Source organism: Aspergillus lucknowensis, assembly GCF_044049455.1.
Source record: "Aspergillus lucknowensis strain CBS 449.75 chromosome Unknown BJX67scaffold_13, whole genome shotgun sequence".
NCBI classification, from domain to species: domain Eukaryota; kingdom Fungi; phylum Ascomycota; class Eurotiomycetes; order Eurotiales; family Aspergillaceae; genus Aspergillus; species Aspergillus lucknowensis.
The window spans coordinates 211265-223646 of record NW_027263557.1 but is presented as its reverse complement, the minus strand read 5'-3'; the positions used below and the strand labels follow the sequence as shown (position 1 = coordinate 223646).

Here is a 12382-nt window from a genome sequence, read left to right as displayed (position 1 = left end):
CAGTCCCCTGGCCACAGGCAAAGTTTGATCCAGGCGAACCTCTATAAATCCAGTTCTTTCCTCTTTTCAAAGGACTACAAGCCATTTGATAATCAGAATAGAAAATCGTCAAGATATAGAAGACTAGTCCATACTTTCCGCCTCTGCCATATTATTGTTATGAATGTCTATTAGGTCTCTTAGTGCTGAAAGATCTGCAGATGGTACGAATACTTAGCTCTGTTATCTCAGAAGCATTATTATTATAGTAAGAGAGGGTGTTTATATTATTAGTGGTTAGAGTCAGGGTTTCAGGTTATTTATAGGAATACTATCACTACCCTGTGTATGATTTAAAACTCCTACTAGGGATCTAGCATCTGAGTCAATCACTTCTCACTCACTCATTAGTTTTACTGTTGTCAACCAGAGGTATCAAACACGGTGTAGCTGTTGTAGTGGTGTAGGAGTAAGGTGAAAGCAACTCATCGGCTCTAATGGAGTGAGTTGTGCTAGTAATCCTTTTACATTCTAGATATCCCTTCAGCCAGTAAATACATTGTCTTCTACATCATTAATCAAGGGTGGTTTCTATAATTCGTGGCGCGAATGGCAACATCGTGTACATTCTTTGTTTCTAAATTACCGACCCAAGAATCAACAGCATGAGCCCAAAAACAACACGGACCCAGCCCAACGCCCCGAAACTGAGCCCGAACCCCCTCGCAGTCTATGGAGTCAGAATCCCACCAACCCCACAGGACACCGCATAACCATCAGTGCCCCTTCATCAACCCCCAAACGCTCAACATCAGCTTCTCCACAGCTTCTCCTCCAACTAGATATCAACCATCGACTGCGGCGGCGAATTCCCGTGTACTGACTAACGTCCGCCCATATCCCGCAGTCCAGACTAATGATTTTGTCAACCAGGATAAGCCCTACACTAGAATGCTTGGCCCTTTCTTAGAGGAGCGGCAAATTCCAACAGATTTCCACCCGTAGCTAACAATGGATCATGGTATTCAGTTGCCACGTCGTGAGCCATCAACGAAGGTTGACGTGTCCGCCCTTGGGTTGATATCGCTTCCGATGTACCTGGAAAAAGGTATCCCAAGTGTCTGTATCTTTCAAAGAACACGTGAGAATCTCAGACATTTGGATGCTTAGCGTGTAGCCGTCGAAATGGGCAAAGATGATTCTTCCGCTGAGGGGCGCTATGAAGGAGATGAGCAAAACCTGGGATTAAGGGGGTCGCATCAGCATTTAATCAGAGAGAGATAATTCAAGTGCAGTGGCAAGATATAACAGATTGTGGGAATGATAAGGTGCTGTTTAAGCTTATCATCCGTAAGGCGAGTTGCAATTGCAGCAATAATTGTAAAGAGTTCAGTGCGCAACAGAAGCTTGGGATCACCTCTACTAGTATTATACATGCACAATTTAATATGTGGAACCCCGTTCTTAAGCCAATAAATTGTGGGTTCCCACTTGGGATCAGTATGGCTTTCCAGGTAAGGCAAGAATTGTTCCACGAACGAAAATCTACATAACGTTTCGTGAGCACTGCTGCCAGTGATACTGCAAATTCTGGTAAGAGTCATTTTGTTGACTTACTCGGAGCTTCTCCAGCCTGTCACGACTCTCAAGGGTCTTGAGTTTCCCTTTGTCCCATTTCTGGGGGCCTCATTCACTTCCCATTCAAGTCGATAGGTCAAAAAGCTTATCTGCATCTGCTTGCTAAGATATCCAGCCTTGAATAACTCAGGGGAATTTTCATCCGTTGTTTCGTTGATTTCCGCATATATCTGTGCAATCTCTGGGGATTCCAGGTTCAATTTGTGCACAGATGAGATGGTTTCGTAGGAAAGTGGAAGGAAGAAGCTCAAGTCAGCACCTGCTGTATCGTTGCGAGCCTGCCCAACAGTGACATCATCCAACGGGAGAGTCTTAATATCCACCTTGATCTGTTGGCGTTCCAGATGCTCGGGGTCGAGATAAGCAACTGGATATTCCCTGAACTTCGCAAAAGTATCGGATAAAACTCTCAAGGCGTTCTGTCGCTTATCTTCTCGATCCTGCGAGAAACGGAGGCGAGAAAGGGTATCTGACACCCATAACAGGATGCTACTTCCCAAGGTGCTACTCCAAATCATACTGGTCCCAAAGAAGCGAGCTAGCTGATTAAAAGGTGTGAGAGCTATTATACCTAGGATGGGTTGCGTCAGGGAGCCGCAACTTCACCCAGGATGATTTCCCATCAGATCTCAAGCTTTTTGCGCTGCTGGGGATTCAACGGGAATTCTGGAAATCCAGGATACCAAGCTTCGCGGTAATATTAGTGTGGTGGGTGAAGACAAAGGGTGGATGTGTCTTGACCCTGGGACATGATGTTCCGCCATCTCCCGAGTTGCCTGTTTTCCACAAGGGACTGATCAGAACTCGGTGTGTATTCAGAAAACAAGGGCAGTAAGCTCACTTACCATGACAAGCTTTGTTCTTCAATCCTCATGACTCACATCTTCTCACCTTTAACAATGGACGAGTGTATGAAACATCCATGATGGCGGGACTAACCTCTTTCGGAAGCTTTCTGCCCCAGGCATCTGTGGCTGGAAACGTGACTTGCCTCGGGCAAATGCGATGCGATGGAGTTGTAGTTGCGGCCATATTCCCAGTACGAATAAGATATCGCCAGTCACTCCTTTAACTTCCATTTGGGTTTATTCTTCATTTTTCTATTCACTTTAAAAGATTTGTTATTCATAAGGAAGGTGACCGGCTTTGGCGGCTATGCAATCCTAATATCGGCACCCTTTCGCTCTGGGGTCACAGACGAAATCGAGCGCTCCCGAAGCAAGGGAGAAACATAACGAAAGACTGGTTATATATTCTCTTTCGAATAGTTTGTCTCTCGGCTTCGCATCTGATCCCGGACCAAACGGGGCCCCTCCCTTAAGAGGCAATGGCGTCACTGGTGGAAGACGACGACGATCGAGATCTTGCAGGTGAGTTGCCATTAGCGACGACACCCCACAGCGTCAAGCGGAAACTGAGTCATTGGTAATACTCTAGGGTCACAAGATGGAAGCTCTGTTAACGACATGGACGATACGCTCCGGGACGCGGATGAAGCTGGAGGCGATAATGAACCGGAGATGGACGCAGATGGCGATGGAGACGACCAGGATGCAGACAGCCCGTCAAATGCTAGCCACACATCAGAAGGCGCTGGGGCAGCAGGTATTCAACCGAATCAAGATACCACAGTGACCACTTCCGGTCCAGACAATGTCACATCCGGCCTAGCCTCCGTTTTCCACCCAAATGTGCGACCCCAATGCCTCACAGCGTCAACCTACGACATAGTTCCGACAACGGCAGCTCCTCATAGTACCTCGATCAACGCTATAACAGCAACCGCCGATATGAGATGGCTATTCAGCGGAGGTTCAGACGGATTTGTACGGAAATTTAACTGGGTTGATTCGATTAACAGCAAGTTGATGCTCACCGTGGCGCAAAGGCATCCGTTTGTGGACAGCGTAATAAAAGCGGGCGTGCTGATGACTTACTGGGAGAACATGGATGGCACTGCATTATCTCCAGTGTATTCGCTGGCCTGCCATAGCGAAGGTCTGTGGCTATTGTCGGGTTTGGAGTCCGGTAGCATCCGACTGCAATCGATTCGGCATGAGGAGGGGAAGGAGATTGCCCTCCTGCAGCAGCATACTTCAGCCGTATCAGTTCTAAATCTAACATCCGACGAAAAATCACTGCTCTCCGGCAGTTGGGATAAGCGGATATTCGATTGGGACCTCAATACAGGACAGACTAGACGGGTCTTTGGATCGAGCGCTAGACAGATTTCGGCAATTGAGCTACGTCCAGAATCTAGCGTCCCGATCCCCAGAGACACGTCTGAGTCTCAAATACCAAATGGAACATACTCATCCAATAACCAAGCGAGCGGGGTCAAAAGCTTCGACTATATGGACACCTCAAATGACCAAGGCGACAATGGTGCTTCAAACCCACAGGCGGGTTCACCAACAGACTCGCTCTTTGGTGGAGCTGATTCACTGTTCGGCGATGCGGATGCCACGGGTGGTGATGGGTTAGGCCCATCTACTAATGCATTCGGCATCGACGAGGACGACGAGTTCGGCAAAGCCCTTGCCAACGGTGTTCTTCCCGACGCCGACGCACCAGGCGAACCAGACGGTGATCCAGCAATCCAACAGAACGGTCTCTTTGACGACACCTTCTCTTCCAATGATGCCGGCGGTCTGGGAATCAATACGCCTGTCGCCAGCCAACTGCCCAACTCTCAACCAACAGAAATGACCAGTAACCAGCCCAAACCCTTGGTGAACGGCCTCCCCCACGCTGAAGAGCTAGAACCACCCTTCCAAGACCAAGAACAGTCTCAATCCACGCCATTTGAAGCTACTAACGTCACCGATAACACTTTCCTTGCTGCCTCAATAGACGGCACGATCCGAGTATGGGACCGACGGCAACCATCCGCCATCGCCCGCATCACCCCTGGCAACTCCCCACCATGGTGTATGAACGCCTGCTGGTCCCCGGATGGGAATTACATCTACGCCGGCCGTCGAAATGGCACAGTAGAAGAATACAGCCTACACAAAGGTCTGCGAGAGCCGGAGCGAACATTTAAGTTCCCTCAAGGGAGTGGACCGGTTACCGCACTAAGACCCATGCCTAATGGGCGACATCTCGTATGGTAAGTGCCTCACACTCCCTCTTCAGGGGAAAGAAAGTATCTGACTCTCCACTCAGCGCATCCCACGATATTCTCCGCCTATATGACCTCAAACACGACCAAGTCACACGCCACTCTACCGTCCCATTTCTCATCATTCCCGGGCATCGCACGGGAACAGTTTCACAATTATACATAGATCGGGCATGTCGATTCCTCGTCTCAACGAGCGGAAATAGAGGCTGGGAAGGCAGCACGACAGAAGTGTTGCTCGGCTACGAGATTGGCGTGCCTTCCCGCTAACTCGGTGCCTATGGATATCTTTTTGGACTTTGCATTGCGATCTTGGAAGAGGTATAGGTCCTTATTATACTTGTTTTACTACTGCAGTCTTTCGTGGAGCGTTCTCTCTTGGCTTCAAACTCGTTCTCTTCCTTTTTCAGGGGACGGCGCTTGGGTAAGGCGGCAATATTCAGGGTTCTAGGCTACTTTGCAACATGGTGCTCGAGTTATTCTCTATTAGGTAATGCTAGAGAACTTCGCGGAAATCCAAAAAGGTCAGATTCATAGTTTGTCCCAGTACGACGAATTCGTACCATGTATAGTGTACCCAAGCCCTTATCGCCTCCATAGCAACGCCTCAAAATAAGCCACCAATATAGATAACATAATACAGCCGGCAAGACAAAAGAGTCAAGTATCATACTCATCATCATGATCCACCATCACATCGTCCAGATCCAGCCCATCACACACCTCATATTGTTGCGCTCGCCAGGAGCCAAACAGCGGGTTATGCGCCCACTTCACCTGACCCTCGTTGTCGCGTTCGAAGAAGACATAGCCAGGCTGCTTATCTTGGTCATGGTTTCCATCATACGCTAACTGCACGCCCCATGGCCCAGTAACTATGCGCCCAAAGCCATCCAGAGACACGTTAGGGATATGCCCGCGAGCCTCGATGTGACCGTTGTCGATGTTATTTACCGTAATCAGGTACACAGGCGGAAGATCAGCGTCTCGTTCCGAACGCAAAGGCACAGGTATCCATGCCTCATTGTTGTATGATTCAATTCTTGACTTGTCATGCCGCAGAGGCAGGGGTCGTGAGAGAAGCATGGCGTCTAGCTTTGCAGAGTCGAGGAGCATGCCAGGTGTCTGGAGGTAAAGCACGCCATCATACTGCATGAATTGGATCTGCCCTAACCGGAGGAGCTTTGTGTCGGTTGTTGTGTAGCCCGCTGATGTGGCCGCGGTCATGTCGATAGGGAGAAGCCAGATGCCGTATTTGAGGCTTGCGGCACGGAGGAGAGATAGCGCTGCTGCGATAGGCTTGGAAAGGCTCATGGTATCCCATTCTTGGGGATACATAAAGAGGTGGTCTTGGATAGCCGTGCCGGCTGTGGAGAGCTGCTTGAAGAAGAGGATTGCGGAACAGATGTTTGATGGGTCCGGTTCGGAGAGAAGCTGTAGGTAGGCATAATTACCAGTAGCACCGGGAGTACTCTCTGGTTGCAGCTCTTGCCGCTCTTGATCCGCATCAGTGTCTAGATACGATAGAGGATCCTGGGTGCTTCTTTTGTACAGGTGCCCCGCGGCTTTTGCCTGGTCTGGCGGGCGAATGGCATGTTGTATGTTTCGGACCGATTGTTGCTGTAACGCATAGCCCGACAAGAACAGTAAAGATGTAAATAAGAAGAATATTCCCGTAGATACAATGACAGAGACGGTGGAATGTGTCAGAAGCACCATGACGAGGTCTGGTATAGTGTCGGCATGTGTGTATATGTAGGCAAGGGCGATTTCCGCTTCTTGTACCGTCCGATACTTGGCTGGGGCCAGAAAGAATGACAATGGAGCGATTAAATATCGTCTTCCTTTCTCGCTAAAAACAAATCAAGAAATGATCAGATTGTTAAAGCCACTCTCGAGCAAGGCAGATACCGGAGTCCTCATTGTTGACACAATTCGGTTGGCGGTGCGACTATCGATAAGCATTGTCTTGGCATTCGGTTCACGTGACATTAATTTTCCCCGAGGGCTGTGAATCTCCCACTTGATCTTTCTCGTTTCCAGGTCATCCCTCTTCTCAGCACCTCCAGCAAACAATACGCCATGGCCGCCCATCGTGCCGACGCCAGCAAGCTTCTCGATGATCGAGGTTACACGGGCCCGTTAGTTCGCGGCCTCAACCCCGCGATGCTCTTCGAAAAAGCCGTTCGAGACCGAATCACCGAATCATACTACTGGAAAGAGCAGTGTTTTGGGTTGAATGCTGCTACTCTTTGTGATCGCGCTGTCGAGCTTTCTTTTCTTGGCGGTACTTATGGCGTGTCCGAGAAGGCCTCGCCCTTTCTTTGCCTCGCATTCAAGCTTCTTCAACTCAACCCGGATCGGGATATCATCATGGAATACCTGAATTTCAGCGACCCTGAACTCGAAGAGGAGGAAGCAGCAGGGGACACAACAGCGGAGGACCGTGCACACAGGAGCGTTGTCAAGCAGCGCGGTGACTTCAAATACCTTCGGGCTCTTGCTGCGTTTTACGTGCGGTTAACCTGGGAGCCAGTGGAAATATACAAGACGTTAGAACCACTTCTGCTCGATTACCGGAAGCTGAAAAGAAGGGTCCGCGACTCATTTGTTCTGACATACATGGATCAGTTTGTTGACGATCTCTTGACAAAAGATCGTGTGTGCGGTACGAGTCTCTGGAAATTACCGTCGCGACAGCAATTGGAAGATCTCGATCTCTTGGAAGAACGTGAGAGCCCCCTGGCTGATGAGCTAGAAGAGATGGACCAGAGCGATGACGAAAAAGGGCATGTGAACGATTCGCGCTCCGACGAAGACTGAGCATGTCTCCATCGCCCCTTTCTACACTCGACTCTCAACCAGACCAAAACGCGTTATTCCGCATCCTCGCGGCCACCAGCTCCAGGAAAGCTCCGATGTGGCATTTAATACTCGCCGCGGGTAGGCCATGGCCAGGAACAATCAAATCGCATCCCGATAGCTTGCAAGCTGCAGTTGGTCACTGCGATCAGATGCGGAATGTCGACCTGGAGGAGAGCCGCTTAGTCTGACGAAAATTGCTAACCGTATAACAACCACAAACGGGAAGTATCCAGAGCGATACTCCTCTATACAAATGCGTGGACGCCGCCTCCGAATATAACGCCGATTTCACCAAAGATCCTATATCTTCTCAAGAGGTACGGTGACGGCGTCTCCAGTAACACCGCGTTTAATCAAAAACTCTCAAATACTTATATCACTGGCTACTCAACCTCCCAATGCATACAGTATGAACTTCTGTACAGGGCATCTCTTGAACATCAACCGAGTACCGCACTAAAACCCTTGCTGGCGATTCCACTTTTCCTGCCAGTTCTTGAACCAGGGACTCTCGTCTAATGTAGCCACCTCCCAGTCCTTAGGGGCAAGGCCATTCTCTTCCTGCTCTCGGATCCAATGCTCAAAATGTGGAAGAAGAGCATGTTCCACATGCCAGGTGGCCTTGTATTTAATCAGATTCTCTTTTCCTTCTTTCATGATCTTTGTCACCAGCGCAGGAATGCAAGGCTCATCCCGGAATTCTGTCACAGGTGTGAAGAGTGCCTTGAAATTGAAAACGACTGCGCCCGAGAGCGGGAGGCGACGGAGGGTCTGCCAATCGACCCGGAGGTAGCAATCTTCCAGCTTAAGGTTGGGGTCCTGAAACGTCCGGAGCTTCTCGTGGGGGTCTCCCGCGGGCATGTATAATGGCTGTCCAATCTCAAGACCCCAGGATCCCCGTTGTATAGGCTTGTCTACTGGCATTTTGGTGAAGAAGCTACACAACACTCTGTGTCAGCAAGATCACGCTATCTGGGCATCAACATACCGATCCATAGAGAACTGCATTTTCTCCTTGTAGTCGGGGATTGGATCATGGATCTGGTGAAGCTGCAGGCCTATCTTGCTAGCAACGTTCCAGCCCATCGCGGAACAAATCACACCCGCTCGCAGAAAATAGTTCCCAGTCTTGTTGTCGCGCAGCATGATGCCGAAGTCTTCTGGCACGTTGTCCATGATGATTTCCAGCGGATGCTTTGCTCTAATATCCTGCTCCATCCCGAGGATCTTATTCTTCAGTATGCGCTGGCCGACCAAGGAGAAATACTGCGGATACCGAGCACAAAGGAATTGCAAGACCATCTCCATCAGCTCCTTACAAGCCAATTCCGAACCGGGGAGGTAGCCGAGGACGGCCTCCCCATGTTCCGTGAACAGCTTCTTTCGCTGCGCAACCCTCTCTTTGTATGTATTCTCAAGCTCTAGCCACCAATCGGGCTCCAACTTCGTCAATGCTGTATCTCATACAGTCAGTCAGTGGCATGTTCTTTCCACAATTGCAAAAACACGAGAAGCCACACCGGAGCTACAGGTATGAAACATACACATGGTTTGATGATATGCCCATCTAAACGGCCGATACGGTCTAGGCAATGCCTTCTCAATATCAAACGCGCGGTACGGCTCCGGCAACGGCACACCACTGAGCACCGCATAGTCTGGAAAGTCGCCCAGGGCCTTGACATCGGCCACCGAGAATCCAGTCGGGGTGTATCTTTCTTCCTGGCAAGTGCCGTAGTCGGCGGTCATAGGCAGGATCTTCCGTCGAACTTCCTCCTCATCGATCTCCTTGTACGACATTCCCAGCGCACCGAGCACATGACGACGCTGGGGCGGGAGGACATCAACAGGGTTCGCAGGTGTTTTTTGCGATACAAGGGGCTTCTTTTCGGGCGACGCCAATCGCGGAGGCGTCTCGCTTGTTGAGGTCTTCCGATTACTTAGTCTGACTATCCGGCAGATGAGAGGTCTGCCTTGTATCCTGCCACTGATGGTGAGGAGGCAGAGGCCCGCGAATGCAACGAGGACGGACCCTGCCCACCACGGCTGGCCTTGAATATTCAGCACATTCATATCGAATACCTGATCATGCGTCCAGTCGACAAGGTTCTGAGCCCAAAGGCAAGAAACAAACCATCCAGGCCCAGGAGGGAAGGTCAAAAGCAATCGTTGATAGATTAGATGGATACCACCACAGCCAGGGCGTATATACCCAAGCAAAGCAACGAAGAGCGCATCAAGTAAGTAAAAGAAAGGAAAAACAAAAACGGGAGAAATCCCTGCAAATGAAGTAAACCATTTCCCCCCTCCCCTTCTTATCTACCCATCTCCTCCAGCCCTCAGATCATTCCCTCCACATAGATCCCAGACGAAGATCATACCACAACCCCTCAACGGACAGCCATCACCATCGAATCCGCTAGCAGTATTAAGTAGCAAGATGCAACTCTGCCACGATTCCCACTCAGGGTCCCGGACCGCCTTGACAGAAGCGGAAAAGAGACGAGGCGGGTGGAAGGTTGTGAGGAGAAGATGGTGAGTTGCGGACCTGGACTCGCAGGCCTCGGGCTAGGCGCGTATTTCCCAGATTGGCAAAAATGTCCCGGAGCTGGAGCCCTGGAGCGCAGCCAGACTCTCCCCTCGTTTCCGGGGTTCTTATCTGCGTGCGCCAGACAGAAGTTTATTGTATTTGGTTGTACCTTGGTTTATCTTATCTGGCTACCATTATTATTACTCATGGCGAGAGGATCTTGTAAGAAGGGAACATTATCGGTGATTGATTCGTTCCAAAGACCGGATGCCGAAGAGAAAGTCGATATGCGAGATATTTCAGTTGGGATCGGGCCACTTTTTATCTTTTCTATCAATACAACCCGTCAATACCGATAAGAAGACGACCCATGCCCAGCAAAAAGGCTCCCCAAACCCAGCCTCCAGTGTCACTTGGGATCTTGCTCGAGGCTACCTACTGAAGATTCCGCGAAGAAAAACCCTCGTCACAGATGGCCCCCGCCCAGACACTGAGTACATCCGACCCAAACATTGCAGACAGATATACTGCCAAAGGCCTTTGATCATCCTCAGAGATTGACCTGAAACCGCCGTTGTCGGGAACCAATATTGCGCCAGATCCGTTCACGCTTCGATGGCCATCAAGGTTGTTCTTCGAGGCTCGATATGGCAGTCGTTACTTGCCCTTGCAGGTTCGGTTTTCCAATAATAGTGGCTAAATCGCTTCCATTATGTTGTTAATACACTAGTCGAGACACGCCGGGGAGAAATTTGCTTCTATCTCCGCCTCATAGATCATAAGAAACAAGGTTTATGTGACAAATGGGTATCATAGCACCGCTGTTTCGCCGTGAAATCAGAAATCCAGTAGAAATAGAGTTCGGTACGTAACTTCAGATAAGCTCATGATAGTTGTCGACATTCAGTCGGGATTTGTGAGCTATTCCAGCATCAGTAATACAGAGGGCGAAAAATCTTCCGAGGACAACTCACCCGTAGAACCGGCCGGGAATAATCTTCATTATCTTGAAGAGACACATCGCTATTCCGACGGCCATTCGGATATAGCACCGCGCCCGTGTTCAGGCGGTTGTCTGTGAAGGTGGGCATGCGCTGAGGTGTAAGCGACGACCCATTAGAGAGGGTGTGGCTATGGTTGTCTGAGAACATCCCTTTGGCGCCAGTATAACTCATCTGGGAGCCTTTGCTCTGCCGGCCGTCCATCGTTTCACTTGGGTCTGGGCTGTTAGGGCGCGAGCGGCGCTTTGCGAGGAAAAAGATGATGGCAGCCACTATCAGGCAAACCCCACCAACAACTCCCACAACGATACCTGCTATGGTGCCTCCACTGATGCTCGAACTGCCGCCACCTTCCGATTGGTTGGAGGAATCTGCAGCTGAGGTTGGACTCGAATCGGCCGTTGTTGTCGCGCCAGTCTCAGTTGTGCTGGAGCTCGTAGTCGTAAGTGTCTTACAGGAAGTTAGTATCAGATCAGTGTTTTGTGGATAAAGACGTGGAAACAGAAGCCCGGAAAGTAAGATCGTGGCATATACATACCGTACTTGACGTACTTGACGTACTTGACGTTGACGGAGCAGTCGCAGTTCCCGAGGGGTTGCCAAGCTGAATGTAGGCATATAACTCGTCCGCGGCGTTGCCGCACATATCACTTGGGAATCCAGGACACCCATCATCACATCTCGAAACATCGACATTGGTCGCTTTGTTTGGAGCAATATCAGAGCACCAGCAATTTTTATCCAGCAGTATACCAAATGCGCTCCTGCTGCAGTGGTCCTGGCAATTCCCTTCCGACTGATAGATAGAAAAATCTGAAGTGATCCGTTAGAGACACCAGTAGCGCAGGGCGATACACCACGACTTACTCGAGGAGCCGGAAGTCCCAGTGCTAAACGTAGAACAGTATGTGATTGAACTGTCCACCGTGATCCACAGAGCAGCCCATGCAAGCAAAGCTAGCAAAGGTAGGGAGAATTGGCGATCCATAGGTGCAAGTCCTCGTCAAATCCACGTAGTGCTCCAATAGATATTGTAATATCTGAATCCGCCGTTCCCCCAGCAGGTATCTCCCAGTTCCGACTTCCCCCAAGCAACAATATGAGCTATCGATCAGTCGGGTTGGAGAAGGAGAAGAGCGTCTGACGGTGTCGAAAACCCAAGATTAGGTGAATAACTCCTCGATCGAGGGATGTTAGATCGAGGGATGTTCAAAATGGATGTGAACCCTGAGATTGTTACGGTTG

The 12382-nt window shown here is 49.9% G+C and overlaps 6 protein-coding genes across 6 annotated transcripts; 2 read left to right on the top strand and 4 right to left on the bottom strand.

The window, feature by feature from the left end:
• Positions 1-760: 760 nt before the first annotated feature.
• BJX67DRAFT_349749 (uncharacterized protein) lies at positions 761-2509 on the bottom strand. Its single transcript, XM_071028773.1, has 3 exons — positions 2463-2509; positions 1597-2393; positions 761-1524 (listed from the first exon to the last, which is right to left on the bottom strand). Exons 2-3 carry the CDS (start codon positions 2133-2135, stop codon positions 1239-1241), a joined length of 825 nt encoding a protein of 274 aa, XP_070887516.1. The 5' UTR covers positions 2136-2393; positions 2463-2509; the 3' UTR covers positions 761-1238.
• Positions 2510-2660: 151 nt separating this feature from the next.
• On the top strand, positions 2661-5206 carry BJX67DRAFT_44674 (WD40 repeat domain-containing protein). The gene is made up of 3 exons (XM_071035010.1): positions 2661-2987; positions 3055-4729; positions 4786-5206. The coding sequence occupies exons 1-3, from the start codon at positions 2945-2947 to the stop codon at positions 5009-5011; spliced, it is 1944 nt and encodes a 647-aa protein (XP_070887515.1). The 5' UTR covers positions 2661-2944; the 3' UTR covers positions 5012-5206.
• Positions 5068-6655, bottom strand: BJX67DRAFT_44678 (uncharacterized protein). Its single transcript, XM_071035011.1, has one exon. It carries the CDS (start codon positions 6458-6460, stop codon positions 5402-5404), a length of 1059 nt encoding a protein of 352 aa, XP_070887514.1. The 5' UTR covers positions 6461-6655; the 3' UTR covers positions 5068-5401.
• Positions 6656-6791: 136 nt separating this feature from the next.
• BJX67DRAFT_44606 (PRP38 family protein) lies at positions 6792-7813 on the top strand. The gene has a single exon (XM_071035008.1). It carries the CDS (start codon positions 6824-6826, stop codon positions 7562-7564), a length of 741 nt encoding a protein of 246 aa, XP_070887513.1. The 5' UTR covers positions 6792-6823; the 3' UTR covers positions 7565-7813.
• BJX67DRAFT_44605 (heme-dependent oxidative N-demethylase family protein) lies at positions 7814-9908 on the bottom strand. Its single transcript, XM_071035007.1, has 3 exons — positions 9151-9908; positions 8595-9060; positions 7814-8543 (listed from the first exon to the last, which is right to left on the bottom strand). The coding sequence occupies exons 1-3, from the start codon at positions 9677-9679 to the stop codon at positions 8063-8065; spliced, it is 1476 nt and encodes a 491-aa protein (XP_070887512.1). The 5' UTR covers positions 9680-9908; the 3' UTR covers positions 7814-8062.
• Positions 9909-11039: 1131 nt separating this feature from the next.
• BJX67DRAFT_379911 (uncharacterized protein) lies at positions 11040-12125 on the bottom strand (the record flags this gene model as incomplete). Its single annotated transcript, XM_071032680.1, has 4 exons — positions 11040-11057; positions 11111-11587; positions 11676-11950; positions 12005-12125. 4 exons carry the CDS (start codon positions 12123-12125, stop codon positions 11040-11042), a joined length of 891 nt encoding a protein of 296 aa, XP_070887511.1.
• Positions 12126-12382: the final 257 nt, after the last annotated feature.

Coding starts and splice junctions, on each gene's coding strand:
- BJX67DRAFT_349749 (XM_071028773.1), bottom strand. CDS start 2,135: ATGATTTGGAGTAGCACCTTGGGAAGTAGCATCCTGTTATGGGTGTCA. Junction 1,525..1,596: donor ACAGGCTGGAGAAGCTCCGA/GTAAGTCAACAA, acceptor AACGTTATGTAG/ATTTTCGTTCGTGGAACAAT.
- BJX67DRAFT_44605 (XM_071035007.1), bottom strand. CDS start 9,679: ATGAATGTGCTGAATATTCAAGGCCAGCCGTGGTGGGCAGGGTCCGTC. Junction 9,061..9,150: donor GGCATATCATCAAACCATGT/GTATGTTTCATA, acceptor TATGAGATACAG/CATTGACGAAGTTGGAGCCC. Junction 8,544..8,594: donor ATGCAGTTCTCTATGGATCG/GTATGTTGATGC, acceptor AGTGTTGTGTAG/CTTCTTCACCAAAATGCCAG.
- BJX67DRAFT_44674 (XM_071035010.1), top strand. CDS start 2,945: ATGGCGTCACTGGTGGAAGACGACGACGATCGAGATCTTGCAG. Junction 2,988..3,054: donor CGACGATCGAGATCTTGCAG/GTGAGTTGCCAT, acceptor GTAATACTCTAG/GGTCACAAGATGGAAGCTCT. Junction 4,730..4,785: donor AATGGGCGACATCTCGTATG/GTAAGTGCCTCA, acceptor CTCTCCACTCAG/CGCATCCCACGATATTCTCC.
- BJX67DRAFT_44678 (XM_071035011.1), bottom strand. CDS start 6,460: ATGGTGCTTCTGACACATTCCACCGTCTCTGTCATTGTATCTACGGGA.
- BJX67DRAFT_44606 (XM_071035008.1), top strand. CDS start 6,824: ATGGCCGCCCATCGTGCCGACGCCAGCAAGCTTCTCGATGATCGAGGT.